The sequence below is a fragment of the Microcaecilia unicolor genome, chromosome 1, assembly GCF_901765095.1.
Source record: "Microcaecilia unicolor chromosome 1, aMicUni1.1, whole genome shotgun sequence".
Lineage (NCBI taxonomy): Eukaryota > Metazoa > Chordata > Amphibia > Gymnophiona > Siphonopidae > Microcaecilia > Microcaecilia unicolor.
Genome location: NC_044031.1, coordinates 427,325,470 through 427,341,205, shown reverse-complemented (window position 1 = coordinate 427,341,205; position 15,736 = coordinate 427,325,470). Strand labels below are relative to the sequence as shown.

The window sequence follows — 15,736 nt, the reverse complement described above, 5'->3', positions numbered from 1 at the left end:
TAGAAGGTAGATGTATCAAATCCTGCATATAAGCAGGAGCTTCCCCATAGATAATCTTGTGGGTCAACGAACAGATTTTGAAGGTAATACGGTCTTTAATGGGAAGCCAGTGCAGATTAAAACGAATTGGGGAAGCATGGTCAAAGCATGACTTGCCCAGTATTAGCCTAGCAGCAGTGTTTTGAGCTGTCTGGAGTTTCTTGAGGATGTAATCTCGGCAACCTGCATAGATTCCACTGCAATAATCAATATGCGATAGGACCAACCAATGAATAAGGGTTCTAAAGAGCTCTCTTGGGAGAAACTGCCTGCTACGCTTCAACCTCCACATAGAATGGAACATTCTTTTTGTGATGAGTTTGACCTGGTTGTCTAGAACCAGGTGAGTATCCAACAAGACACCAAGGACTTTCAGACAGTTGGAGATAGGAAGAGTGAATTATGACTGATTAGGTCTGTTCAGCATTTGTTTGACCAGAAAGCATTGTGTATTATTATTTATGCTTTTGTTATTACATGTTTGGACTATTGTAATTCACTTTTTAGGGGCATCCGTCAGAGAGTGATCAGATGGCTGCATTTAATGCAGTATGTTACCGTGAATTTGATTCTTAATTTCAGGAAGTTTGACCATGTGACTCCTTTACTGAGAGCCGAACACTGGCTTCCGGTGGAGTACTGCATTATATATAACGTTTTGTTGCTGGTGTTCAAGATTTTACATACAGGCTCTCCTCAGTTTTTATCTCTGTATCTGTCACTGTATGCCCCAACATGGGCTCTGGGTTCAAGCCAACAACACTTAATAACTATCACTTCGGTCCAAAATGTATGTTCTTATTCATTTCAGAGATCAATGTTCAGTATTGTAGGACCCTCTGTGAAATGCCGTCCCTCTGCCAGTACAAATGGAGGCTTCACTACCCTCTTTTAAAGTCTTGCTAAAAAAAAACCTTGTTTCAACTAGCTTTTAATGTATTATGTCTCCCTGCTCAGATCATCTGGACAGCTGTTGGTTGTAACGTCATGTGGAGCACAGCAGGCTCAGATAATCTTTGCTTTTCTCCTGTTATAATTGTATTTCTGTTTTCTGCTATGAAGTATTGTAGTGTACACCGCTTTAACAGCTTGACCTTAGGCAGCTAATCAAATAAAGGCAACTTTGAACCTGGTACTACTTTAAAGAGCTTTTATGCTGCTTTCCATATTCTGTTGGTTCCATTCCTGTACTTTCAGGTGGATTCTCATTCGTTCTTTCTGCTCATTGGAGTGCCTATCCAAGTTCAATGATAGAAATAGAATGTACATCCAAACACACAAAAAGTGTTGGTGTATTAAGCAAGCATCCAGAATCCATTTTTCTGAGATCCTTTCCTCCTTCAGCTATAGGAATACACTGATTTTTATAGACTACCTCATGAGCGTGGAGGAGTCTTCTTGTTTGTACATCAATTTGTCAAGGTATTTAAGAGGCCAGTCCATAATTCCAAAGCTTCATGGGAGTATAGAATGGGTTACCAGGATCAAAACTTTGTATGAGGCATGGTCATCATTTTTTATAAGATCGGTTTGGAAGCCCAGATAACATATATTTAATGCATTAACCAAGTGGGGAAAGCGTGCAGAGCGTGGCTTATTATGTTCTTTCCAACCCCAGAGAGTGTGTGTGTATCTCTTGTGTGTCCTGTATGTGCACTGCATGTGTTGTAGCTGGGGTGGTGGTGCAGTTTGCAGGGGTATTATTTGGAAGTCGGAGTGATTAATAGGGAATGAGACATTTTGTAGGATGATGCAGTATTAGAGGGAGTGGTGGTGGTAGTGGTAAAGCTAAAGGGAGCAATTTGAAGAATTTGGGGCAAGCTTCAGGGGTAGTTTTTGAGTGGGCCAATTTTGGAGGTACCTTTTATTACTTTGTGGGGCATCTGGGGTACTTTTTGAAGGGGTGGCAATTTGCAGGGTGCTGGAGCAGTTATGGGGAGTGAGTAGTTTGTACAGGAGGGTATTTTTCGGATGAATTAGTTTGAGGCTTTGGGAGGGTGGAGAACAGGTGAGGCAGTTTGAAAGGAGAGATTCTCTAACTGCTATATTTTACTGTTTAGCCCCAAATTATTTGTTGTTATTGATATGTGTATTTGTTAGGAACTTTAATTCTGTATCGAGAGAATTCTTAATTCTGCATTTTTGTAGTCCAAAGAGGTTAGTTCAGGCAGCCAACCATTGGAATGATCTCCCATACCCGATTAGGATGGAATTGAACTATGGACACTTCCATAAAATGTTAAAGACCCATCTGTTTAAGAAGTACTTGGGGATGTAGTTAAATCTATGGATCTTTTGTTATCTGCCCTGGGTATGCCCAGCCTCTCTCTTTGTGAGCCACACTGAACCAGAAATGGCATGTGTGGGATATAAGTGTTATTATTTATTTATTGCATTTGTATCCCACCTCTTTGCAGGCTCAGTGTGGCTCACAATACATCATGAATAGTGGAAATAAGAAGATAATAGACATTTGGTATTATAGAAGGTTTTTGGGTTACATGATAATGTTAGAACATGATAGTAATATAACAAGAAAACATGAGACAATTCTGGGTACATGTGGGGGAGTTCACATGTGTTGATCTTTGTGGTATGTCTTGTTAAAGAGATGGGTCTTCAGTAGCTTGCGGAAGTTGGTTAGTTCATAGATTGTTTTTAGGTTGTGCGGCAGCGCGTTCCAGAATTGTGTGCTCATATAGGAAAAGGTTGATGCGTGCGTTAGTATTTTAGACCTTTACAATTGGGGAAATGAAGATTAAGGAATGTGCGAGATTTTTTAGCATTCCTGGGTGATAAGTCGATCAGGTCTGACATGTAGGCTGGGGCATTGCCATGAATGATTTTGTGAACTAGGGTACATATTTTGAATGTGATGCGTTCTTTAAGTGGGAGCCAATGTAGCTCTTCTCGTCATGGTTTAGCACTTTCATATTTTGATTTTCCGAATATTAGTCTAGCTGCAGTATTCTGGGCTGTCTGGAGTTTTTTGAGTATTTGCTCTTTGCAGCCAGCGTAGAGTGCATTGCAATAGTCTAGATGACTACGTACCAGTGATTGTACCAGGTTACGGAAGACGGTCCTTGGAAAGAATGGTCTTACTCTTTTTAATTTCCACATTGAGTGGAACATCTTTTTGGTTGTGTTTTTCACGTGGCTTTCAAGTGTTAGGTGTCGATCAATGGTAACTCCAAGAATTTTTAAGGTGTCCGAGATTGGTTTTGGAGTGTTGATGGTGGTGAATTTGTTCGTGTTGTGTTGAGAGGTGAGTATTAGGCATTGGGTTTTTTCTGCATTAAGTTTCAACTGAAATGCATCTGCCCATGAGTGCATGATTTGTAGACTTGGGTTGATGTCGTTGGAGTTTTCCTTTTAAGTCTTGTTTGAATGGGATGTAGATCGTTACGTCGTCAGCGTATATGTATGGGTTGAGGTTTTGATTTGATAGTGGTTTAGCCAATGGTATCATCATTAGGTTGAATAAGGTTGGTGAGAGGGGGATCCCTGTGGAACTCCGCATTTAGGTGTCCATGAGGTTGATGTAGTCGAATTTGATGTCACTTGGTATGATCGTGTGGTTAGGAATCCCTTGAACCAATTGAGCACGTTGCCTCCGATTCTGAAGTACTCAAGGATATGTAGTAGAATGCCATGATCAACCATGTCAAAGGTGCTAGACACGTCGAATTGTAGAAGTAGTATGTTCTTGCCGGTTGCAATCATTTGTTTGAATTTAGTCATGAGCGTTACTAGTACTGTTTCAGTACTGTGGTTAGAACGAAATCCTGACTGGGAGTCGTGTAGTATTGAGAACTTGTTTAAATAGTTTGTGAGTTGTATGGTCACCATTCCTTCCGTTATTTTGGTTATTAAGGGAATGGATGCTACTGGTCTATGTATTATGTAATGTAATCTATGTTGTGATAGTCACATCCAGGATAGTTGGGTTAAGGCAGTTTCAGTTTGAAATACAAGTCCCAGAAGGCATTGCAGGCAAGGAGCCAGGGGGTGAGATGAAGAACCCGGACTGGACTCCTAGCTGCAATCGGGGAAGACATGGGTGTAAGCTGGCAGGATGTGTAGAGTGGCTGCCACTAGGGGGAAAGAGAGATAGGAAACCCTGTGTGCAGGAGCTCCTCATTAGTCTAATGCTTACCTCAGCTGGTATGGGTGTGAGGGAAGCTAGTGGAAGGAGAATGATTAGTTGTGAGAGCAGAAGCCAGGGATTGATTAGGCAGGTGGGAAGGAATCCCAGAGGAGTTCAGTTCAGGAGGAGAGAAGAAGTTGCAGGGAAAATCCCTTGGGTGTGAGGAAGTCCCTAAAGTATTGAAACTTCCTGAAAGTAAAGGCTGCTTTGTGATTTAACTGGGATGATGAACTGATTGAACTGTTTGTCTTGGGAATTGAACTACTGTTTCCTTGTCATCAAGCAGATGAAGCCATTACATATGGGTTATGTCCATCAACCAGCAGGGGAGATAGAGAGCACTCAAACTTTCACAGTGCCCTCTTGGCCAGCTAGCTCCACTGCCTCTTCAGTATTCTCTATCTCCCCTAGCAGGGTGGCTGCAGCTTGTTCGAGCTCCAGACAAATCTGCCGGGAGGTGGTTCCTGGCTTGCCAGTTGTTAACTGGGGTGTTGGAGGCTATAGCAGCTTCACTTTAAAGGCACATAGGTTAGCCCTTTCCCTGCCTTACCCATACCTCTGTGGATGTGGACATATTGCCTTGCTTTCCCTGTCCTTACCCACCAACAGTGGATGCAGGCATATAGGTTTGCCCTTTCCCTGCCTTTCCCACTCATTTGAGCTTCCGGAGTCTTCAATACCTCTGCTTTCCTCACAGCTTAAAAAAAAAAAAAAAAGTCGTGTCGCGTTTTTAAACGCAGAGACGCTGGAACAGAGGTTTTTGACCTGATTTTCAGCAGGATCGTAGTTGTACACTAGATCCTTTGAGGTAAGAGTGTTTTCCAACTCCTCCGGGGTGGGCCCGCGATCGGGGCGATTTTGGCGCGAAACCGCCATTTTGGATTTTACCGCCGTTTTTCGGCAATGGCTGCGGACAATGTAAAGCGCTGTTCCACTTGTGGCAAGCGCAAATCAGCAGCAGGGCTCTGTAAATCGTGCTGTATTGGCGTAGGAGCCGACCCAAGCATGGCGAGCGATGTTCCTTCCCGCTCTGAGCTGGCAGCGGGCGCCATTTTGCTTACACCGCATGGCGCGGCCTCCGGGGACACGGAGAGACCTGAGCCGGGTGGGGCACCTCGAGATGAGGTTATTTCAGGAGTGGCTAGCACCGGACAGGATTTGGGTGCCCAGGGTGAGATTTTCTCCCCGGATTTTGTGCTTTTGCTGCATAAAGCATATACAATGAGGATGAGTTTATTCCCTTTAGGAGGATGTGCATTCCCTCCTTTATGAGTTCATGCCCTTGTGATGGGCCATCGTTCGCTGTGAGGAAAGCTCTTGTGATTCCCATTGCGGTTTGCCATACTGCTTTGGAAGCTTCAAATACTGAAGAGGCAGTGGAGCTAGCTGGCCAAGAGGGCACTGTGAAAGTTTGAGTGCTCTCTATCTCCCCTGCTGGTTGATGGACATAACCCATACGTAATGGCTTTATCTGCTATGACTAAAGGAAAGAAAATTACCAAGGTAAAAACCTAATTTTCCCTTACTGTGCACTGGATAAAGAGCCCAGACTGAAGCTGACTGTGAGCCTGTATTGAATCCTGATAGGGGCTGGCAGCCTACTGCTTAAAGGGGATTATTTGCCACACACTTTCAGGTGGCTTACATGTGTTTAAGATTGAAGGTGAAGGCTGCTGTTGGAACCGTGTATCAGGTCTACTAGAAAACCTGCATGGAATAAAAGCCTTAAGATTGAAGTTGCTGGTGGACATTTGTTTCTTGATTGTACCGGGAGTGCTCTCCCTGGTGACAGTATGAGAGAAACTAAATTTCTCCTTCCATAGAAATGTATTGGGCAGGGTTGTGGGGTGGTTTTTTTGTTTGTTAGGTTTCTAGAACCCTTGTTCTAGTTTAACACATTTTTGACCAGTTATTTTGCTCCCAGACAGATGGACAGACATTCTCAAAACCTTTTGTATAATTTTTTCCAACTTCCATTGACTTAGAAAAAATAACAAGTTTGTGAGGATGACTCATGGAATTTGTTCCAACTGCATATAAATGCATGCACGTTTGTGCATGTGTGTTCGGGGGGGGGGGGGGCTGTGTGCAGGCTTGGATGTATAGGTACATGTTTTAGTGCATTAGTATATATGTATGTGTGTTTTCTATGTGCCTAATCAGGAGGGAAGTTGAGAGGGGAAGGCAGTTTAAAAGTTGTAATTCCATAATTACTGTTGGAACTGCTTCTCCCAAAGAAATATACTGTGGCATTTTTTGGTGGGGTTCATTTAAATTCTGTCTCCCACTACATGCAGAGGATTAGCCTTTGATCCTGGTGAACTGCAGCTCCTTGTGACTCTGGGCAAGTCACTTAACCCTCTATTGCCCTAGGTACAAAATAAGTACCTGCATATAATATGTAAACTACTTTGATTATAACTACAGAAAGGCAGTATATCAAGCCCCATCTCCTTTCCATTCCCCTTGCATAAACTTCACTTCTTCAGCACAGAAACTTACTCCAGATCTTCTCCTTTCCTGTGACTAGAGCTGCCCTCTAATACTCCACCTCTACTTCTTTTCCATTGGGTGTATTCTATCTACAGTGGAGCAAGAAGGGCAGGTGTACTCATTGGGGGAGGGGGAAGAGACTAAACCATCTATCTGCAATTCTGTAAAAGAGAAAAAGGGCAGTTTTTAAATTTCTGAACAGAGGTCCCTAAACAGATTTACAGTGGTAAACGGTTCCACAACTGCGGCACAATACTACTAAAAGCTGTTTGCCTGGACTTCTCCAACCAGGGCTTTTTTAAAATGATGGAACTATTAGTAAATTAGTTTGGGATGACCTCAGTGAACGAGAAGGTTGATGGTGGGATAAGCAAACAATGAAGGTCACATGGGATCCTAGTATAAATAGCAAGGTGAGCTATTATCAAAATTTTAAATTTTATTCTGTTAATAACTGTCGCATCATAGAACAATTCAAAGGCATTGTAATTTCAGTTTTTTTCTCCATTCCTTTCCTAATAATTCCTAACATTCTATTTGCTTTCATAGCCACTGCTGCACACTGAGCAGAGGGTTTCAACGTATTATCAATGATGACATCTAGATTATTTCCTGAATAGTGACTTCTAACATGGAACCTTGCATCATGTAGCATCTTGACTACAAAAAAAAAAATCTAAACAAAACACTTTGTCTAGTACCTTCACTTTTGATTGAACCACATCATTGGTCATCACTAGATGCCAAGTGATCACCCACTCTAACACTGAAACACTCTCCCCATTTGTAAGCATCAGATCTAGTATGGCCCCCATCCTGCCTTGGTTCAGTTACAAACTGCTGGAACAATCCTTCCTATAGAGAATGCAGGATCTACCTACTTCTAGACAACACTGCAACAGATGTCCTAATCAACATCCACCATATTGAAGTGCGCTTTCATTGCTTTGTTGTGAAAGTTTTCAATTAAATCTCGGTCCACTTCTCCTGCCTATGAAGGAGAAGCATCCGAAGTAAAATATCCATGAGAGAATCAGTTGGACAACTTGAGACCAAGGGGTAAAAAAAAAGTGCTCGGGAAGGATTAAGGTAATAGCAGAAAAAATAAACAATTTCTTTGCCTTGGTTTTTACTGAGGAGAATGATGGGATTTTAACTCACTAGAAATCATCTGGGATAGTGATGATTCAGAGCAACTAAAGAACATCACTGTGGGTCTAGAAGGTGTAATGGAACAAATTAGCAAACTCAATAGCAACAAATCACATGGACCAGATTGTATTTACCAACATAATTTATGGTCTTTTCCTCTAGGAACGTGTCCATACCTCTTTTGGTCCCTGCTGAGGTAGTTGCTTTGAACACATTTTATAGCAAAAGATTTGCTTAATTATGCATGCATGAAAAATGTACTGTCTACAGTTTCCCACCTGATATTCCACTCTATTTAATCAGCCAGGAACAGGTCCTGGCCAGTTAGATAGCACTTAACTTGCTATCTGCCGTTTATCTCCCGCTGAATATTCATGGTCAGCGCTTGGCATATAACCAGCTATATCGCATGATATAGCTGGCTATCTGCTAATATTCAGTGCATCGCTGGCTAAGTTTGGTGGCCAAATTGGGCCGCCAAAATAGCAGGCCTAGCTTTGGCCGATTTCAGCTTAACCAGCCAGCTCTGAATATTGAGTTGGCCGGTGGCCAGAGCTGAATATCGACTTGGCTGGTTAAGGTGAAACCAGTCAAAAATAAACCAGATATTCAATGCTGGTCACCGGAAATGGCCATTGAATATCCAGGCTCAGTGCCGACCACGGGAGTCAGTCCGGCTAACTTCCGTGGTCTCAATATCAGCCCCTTTATTTTTAATTTTCTGTTTTTCATGGTATGTCCTTTTATTGTTTTGAAAGATAATAAAACAGCCTTCCTGTATTTAACCATTCCACTCCACTAATAATTTTATAAACTTCATTTGGCTCAGTAGTAGCACATTCCAGATCCCTGAATTAGGGAATACATGGATCTAATTTGCTATACCTTTAAAAAAAATTTTTTAACAGATCTAAATTTATACAATACTTTGAAAATGGTCTTAGGTAGTTGATAGCACCAGTGTACTTGTTAGGTTACTAATCAAAGATTAGCAAGTAGAAGAGTGAAACATCGTACAGTCTTCATTCATTTATATTAATTCTAAGATGCAACAATCCTTAAGTGGGTTTGCTTTCTTCTCAGGCATAACAGACAGCTGTGAAGATGTCGTACATGCTACCACATTTGCATAATGGCTGGCAAGTTGACCAGGCCATCCTTTCGGAAGAAGACCGTGTTGTAGTTAACCGCTTTGGACATGACTGGGATCCAACATGCATGAAAATGGATGAAGTCTTGTACAGCATTGCTGAGAAGGTATGCTTTGGACTCAGAATCCTGCCTTATTTTCATTGGTACAGGCTTTGCCTTAAGGTTTGGAATCGTTTCATTGCAGTTAGTCCAGCATGAGGTTAAAAGAAATCACATTGGGCTTGAAGGGTGTCACAAATTAGGTCAGAGAAAACTATATGCAATCAAATTATCAATCTTAAGTTAGAAAGGAATCTAATCTTTTTCTATTACAAAATAAACTTGCAAAATTACCTCTCTATGTAACCCTAGCATGTTGTGAGTCATACTATTACACAGTGAGGAGCATTTTCGATATGACGTCTTAAGTGCACCTTTGGAAGTTTTGCTAAAAAACATCCAAAATTCAAGTGGGGAATATAGCCATTTTCAAAACAGAAAAGTGTATATCTTTTTTTTTTTTTTTTTTTTCTTCTTTCCCAAAAATGGTTATTTGCTAGATGTTTTTGTGCTCTGCATTTCTTTTTGGTCTATTTTTGAAAAAAAACCAAAAACATCCAAGTGAAAAAATACACAAAATCAAGCCATTGGGATATAGGAGGAGGCCAGCATTCTTAGTAGACTGGACACACAAACATCCTTGGAGAGCAGTGGGGCACCTTAGGGGACACTTGGGTTCACATTTCACCATTGCTCCCTTATCGTGTTTGCTCAACCCCACAAAACTCACTTACCCCAACTGTAGACCACTACAGTAGCCCTTATGAGTGAAGGGGGCACTTATATGTTGGTACAGTGGGTTTCTGGTGAGTTTTGCAGGGCTCACAGTTTCCACCAGAAGTGTAACAGGTAGGGGGAGGTATGGATCTAGTTCCACCTGTCTGCAGTGTACTACACCCATCATTAGATGGGACCTGCATTCTGTTCTGATGGACCTGAGTATAACATCTGAGGCTGTCATAGAGGCAGGTAAGTAATATTGTTAATCACATTTTTGGGTGGTGGGAGAGGTTTAGTGGCAACTTGGGGAGTAAAGGGAAGTCATCCCTGAATCCCTCGTCGTCTGGTCGTTTAGGGCACTTTGTCTAGACCAAAACATCTAACTTATAGCCCTGGATATCTTTGTTTTGGTCCATTATGGCAAAATATGTCCAAGTGTTAGGAACGCCCAGATCTCTCCCTTAATACTCCCCCCCCCCCCTTGTGATTTGAACGCACGTCTGACGGACTTTATAGAAAACTGTCTAAAAATTGGTTTCAAAAATTTCAATTTTGACGATTTTGTGAGAAAAACATCCAAATGCAGATTTATTCTACTTTTTGGATGTTTTTCTCTTTGGAAAATGAGCCCAGTGTTTCCCAAATCAGGTTTTCAGATCTCACAGTGGTTTAATTTTCTTGGTTATTGAACTGTACATATCTACTTGGACCAAACTTATGCAAATGTATTCGATCAATATGAAGTGGATATCCTAGTTGCTGAACAGAGGGGAGAAAAAGCAACACTGACTAATTGGGAGAGAGAGACAAGGATGGTGGGGGAAGAAGGATCAGGCCTCTGGCAAGGGTTGGGAGGGTTGAAGGGCACAGGCCATTATAGAAAGACTGGGGATGAGAGAGGAAACGCATGGTAAAGATTAGGAATGAGAATAAGAGACATGAAGTGTTGGGGAAGAGAACAGCTAGGTTAGGAATAGAGGAGACACATCTCAATACTGCTTCCACTCTCTATTCTTTCAGAGGCACCATCCTGCTAGTTCAGTCCAGGCAAGTGGGTTGTTCTCCCCAACCAGCTGATGGAAGCAGAGAACATTGCATTTCAATGACAACAGCATCAGTGTAAAGATTGGTGCATTCTTGGAACTTGATAGTGATCTCTGCCTACAGCAGATGTGCAGCAGGATTGTCATGTGGCCTGGTTCTCTCTGGTGTAGGCTAGGTTTATGGTCTGAGGTTGAGTTCCAGTACCCTATACTAAGCTCCTAGGAATCAATCTATGGACCTTTGCACTAACTTAGCTGGAGAGGAGGAATAGATTCTGAGCCAGGACTCGGACCTGCCAGTCTCTCTCCTTGTGGGTTAGGAGTCCTGAGGCAGTGTGGGCCCTGCTGGGCTGCTGCCCTGGGAAGAGATGTTTAAGTTGGAGTGGGTAACTGATGTCCTCTCTCTTGACTTTGATCTAACACTTCCCTCCCCCATCCCACAGCAATCTGTGAGTTCTGCTGCATAAAGTTGGATATAAAAGAAAAATATCAGGAGGAGAGCTCTTGAGGCAATGAGGGACCTCTTGGGAGAGTCCCACTCACGGCCATGGGATCAGTCATGGTAGTCAAGGGGCTGACTGGGACTAAAGAGGGCTGTACCCAACAAGGGCAGAAGATATGGAGACTGTGGAAACCACCACATTAGCAGTGCAGCAAGCAGTTGACTTCCAAGGTTCATGTATTTGATGTACTGCCTATCATAACTAAATGGTTGACAATTAACATATTTATAAGCGCTAGAAGAGAAGTTACATACTTCACATAGGATAGTGCAGGAGAATAGACAAGGGAGCAATGTATTGCATCCTACAGTATTCTTATTTAGATTTTGCTCACACCTTTTTAGTAGTAACCCAAGATGAGTTATATTCAGGTACACTGGATATTTCCCTGTCCCTGGAGGGCTCACAATCTAAGTTTGTACCTAAGGTAATGGAGGGTTAAGTGACTTGCCCAAGATCACAAAGAGCAGCAGTGGGATTTGAACCAGGCACCTCTGGATGTCAAGACCAGTTCTGTAACTACTAGTCCACGCCTCCATCATCAGAGACTCCAGATTCTATCATTTTACCTCAAAATTATAAGTTTTCTCATAATAATAAGTCAAGACCTATCTTAAATTTCGCAAGGACAGTTCAGCACATAGATAAACTGGGAGGTTTTCCAAAGAGATGGACCCCCAGCAGCAAATAAAGAGCTGCAAATATGTTCATAGCATATTTGGCAAAAAGATGATACATGTAAAACTTCCAAATACACAGGATGGCAAATTGGGGCCAGGGGACACTATGGCTTTGTGTCTTGCAGCCAGCATGAACCACAGTCATGAGATCAGCCAACTGCTTGTCTCTCCATGCAGCACACCTCAGTGGGGGGAGCTGAGAGTACTGAGTTTTGGCAGTTGCAAAGGAGAGCCTGTATTTAGCTCTGTCTCCATGAGTCAGCCAGCACTTCTTTCAGCAGCTCATAGACTGCCTTCAGAAAGACCTGGCAACCCATTGTATGCCTGGTAGCCAGGAGGAAGGCTGTCATGCAATCAAAACGCAGAGGGAGCTTCAGGATCTTGCTTCATAAATGCCCCAGCGGATCCTGCATCTGAAGAACCAAATGGTTCTGTATCTCTTTTGGCCTTGAATGAAGGCAGAATGGGGGGAGGAGTACAACGGAAGAGATTCACCCCTAGACAACATTTCTCTGGAGGAGGGGAATGAGTCCCTGGTTACACGCCTGTTTAGGGGGAAAGGGAAATGGGACTTGATATACCGACTTTCTGAGGTTTTTGCAACTACATTCAAAGCGGTTTACATATATTCAGGTACCAGGGGCAATGGAGGGGCAATGGAGAGTTAAGTGACTTGCCCAGAGTCACAAGGAGCTGCAGTGAGAATCGAACTCGGTTCCCCAGGATCAAAGTCCACTACACTAACCACTAGGCTACTCCTCCACTCAGGTGAAAAGAACTGATTATCTCTTGTTTCCAAAGTGGCATCGCCTTCCTTAGCATGACAGAAACATTAGTGGAGGAGGTGAGAGATGGGGTTGCCATTTTGGATGGGAAAGAAGGATCAGGCCTCTGGCAAGGATAGGGAGATTGCAAGGTCACTGGTCATTAGGGATGAGAGAGGAAACACATGATTAGGATAGGCTCTTGCAAGTCCTTTCCCCTCCGTAAGGCTTTTCTTAGAATGGTCCTGAAGAAGGCTTCAGAGGAGATGTTGAAGGACAGCTGGATCATGGGGAGACTTCGCCTCTACCACAAGAGGAATTTGAGTAGCTTGTTTGCCTGCCTGTCATGACAACGGTGACTAAGACCATTATCCCATTGAGAGAAGCTTTCCTTGAAGGATTCGCAGGACAGGAAAAGAGAAGGACTTCTGAAGAAGGCATTTGCCACTGGGTGTGAAGACAACAATCTGCAGAGGTTATGGGCCCAAGCCCTTTTTCAATGGGCACAACAGGTCCTATAGTCTTCATAGATGACACGTCTGGAATCCATAACCAGCTTTAGGGCAGACACATGGTCCTGTCTGCATAGGAACAAGATCAGTAGCTTCTGTGGTGGTGGTATGGAGGTGTTTTTGGCTTTGCAATTAGTAAGTAGACTCAGCCTCAAGGCACAGCTCAGCAAGTTTTTCTGTATTGCTTTTTCCATTTATGAAACCTTTTTGACACTTAGGAGTCAGTATTCAGCCTGCAGTGGTGAGCGTCATGTAAGCCGCTTACAGTCCTGGGCTATTAACCCCGTGATCTGTCACAACAATGACGCCTGCTGGTACCTTGTGAGTTCTTTTGTATTTTTGGATGACAAAAGTGCATAGACTACAGACTTGCAAACACACTCGCCCAGGAAATAGGATATGATAGATACCTTTAATATGATGCCAGCAGAATAATCAGCTCACACAGCTTCTGGTTACAGATGGAGGATATTCACAGCAGCCTCTAACCTCCCATGCATAGGGGAGGGGGCAATTAAGGGTCTGGCCTGCAGAGACTTTCAGCTGTATCTCCACAATATACAGAAATGGAATATCAGAGCAAAAAGCAAAAAAAAAAAAATCTTCAAAGACGTTCCTCTTAAAAATTCCAGTGTATAGTTCAATTATACTCTTGCCTTGCCCAGCCCAAGTGGGGTAGGACTTGACCAGGATAGCCAATCAAATATGTACACATGAACAAAGCCTGGCAAAGGTACATATGCACGTGCACAGAATAAGGAATGTTTCTTTCCCTCATTTACTAACTGATAAGGGAGCAGGTGAAGGTCTCCTGGCAGGGGGATTCAGAGGTAAAGCAGTGTAAACATTAGAAAAAAACAGATGAGACTGAAGGTAAGGCATTGGATACCTAAAGAGATACCTCAAAGCCATTTCACAGACTGGGAGCTCAATTTCCTCTGACAAAAGCAGGTTTCTGCCATTCTGCATCATTCCTGATTTATTCAATGCCAGGGCATGTCCGATATTCAGACCAGAGTGTGGTTAGCTTGGCAGATAAAGGTAGGGTAGCTTTTCAGCTGGTTCTTGGCCACTTCTCTAACCCTTAGGCCATGCCACTCAGAACCATGTGATTGCATAGTCCCCATGCTCACCATCTGCTATTGTTGCAACACTCAAAACTTAGTCCTGCAGATTTCCCCACTACTTCTAGAGAGATGATGACTTGTGGAGGAAAAGCTGTGAATGAAAATATCGAGAGGAAGGCAACAGGGAAAGAGTGCATATACCTTGGAGAGCAGGAGTAGATTTTTGAGAAAAGTAAATGGGGTGGGGGCCTACAAATGTATGTTTTTGCCTAGTGCCCAATATAGTGTTAATCTGACCTGGCTTTGGCCATACAATGTATCATATTAAGTAGATCCAAATGGGATTTTGTGATGTATGACCTTTTATAAATATGCTGTCTAATTGTGGACAACTTTTTTATAATGGGGTTAAAATGTATAACTTGTTTTGGCAGAGAACACATTGCTTTGTTTCATTTTCTTAGTTGAAATACTAGATCTGGATTTTTCTCCCCATTATTTAGTAATTTCTAATATAGAAATAGCGAAGATACTTACCTGTAGCAGGTATTCTCCGAGGACAGCAGGCTGATTGTTCTCACATGTGGGTCGATGTCCATGTCGGGCCAGGAACCGGCATTTTGCCAGCAAAATAAAAACAAAGGTGTGCTAGAGTCTTCTAGCGCGAATCGCACACACCACGCATGCTCGACGACTTCCCACCCGTCGCATGAGCGTGCTTCCTCAGTTTACTCAAAAAGCATAGAAGAACAAACAACAAGAACAACTCCAAAGGGAAGGAGGGCGGGTTTGTGAGAACAATCAGCCTGCTTGTCCTCGGAGAATACCTGCTACAGGTAAGTATCTTCGCTTTCTTTGAGGACAAGCAGGCTGCTTGTCTCACATGTGGGGTATCCCTAGCAACCAGGCTCACTCAAAACAATGAACATTGGTCAATTGGACCTTGCAACAGCGAAGACATAACATAGATTGACCTGAAACCATAAACAACTGACTGAGAGTGCAGCCTGGAACAGAACAAAAATGGGTCTGGGGGGTGGAGTTGGATTGTAAACCCCGAACAGATTCTGCAGCACCGACTGCCCAAACCAACTGTCGCGTCAGGTATCCTGCTGAAAGCAGTAGTGAGATGTGAATGTGTGGACTGATGACCACGTTGCAGCCTTGCAAATCTCCTCAATGGAGGCTGACTTTAAGTGAGCCACTGACGCAGCCATGGCGCTAACATTATGAGCCGTGACATGGCCCTCTAAAGACAGCCCAGCTTGGGCATAAGTGAAGGAAATGCAATCTGCTAGCCAAGATTGTGTGTTTTCCGATGGTGACTCCCCTCCTGTTGGGATTGAAACAAACAAACAACTGGGCGTACTGTCTGAAGGGCTTTGTCTGCTCCACGTAAAAGACCAATGCTCCCTTGCAGTCCAA

At 43.0% G+C, this 15,736-nt stretch overlaps 1 protein-coding gene across 4 annotated transcripts in view; it reads left to right on the top strand.

Annotated features, from left to right (window-relative positions):
* TXNL4A (thioredoxin like 4A) overlaps positions 1-15,736 on the top strand; it is a 55,373-nt gene that overhangs the window by 17,303 nt on the left and 22,334 nt on the right. For 2 of the 4 annotated variants that reach the window (XM_030212033.1, XM_030212042.1), the window contains exon 2: positions 8,915-9,088. In XM_030212033.1, the coding sequence (XP_030067893.1) occupies positions 8,936-9,088 (153 nt within the window). In that variant the 5' untranslated portion in view covers positions 8,915-8,935. Of the gene's footprint in view, positions 1-8,912; positions 9,092-15,736 lie in introns of those variants that run through there. The other 2 variants (XM_030212025.1, XM_030212049.1) reach the window with 2 other exon arrangements.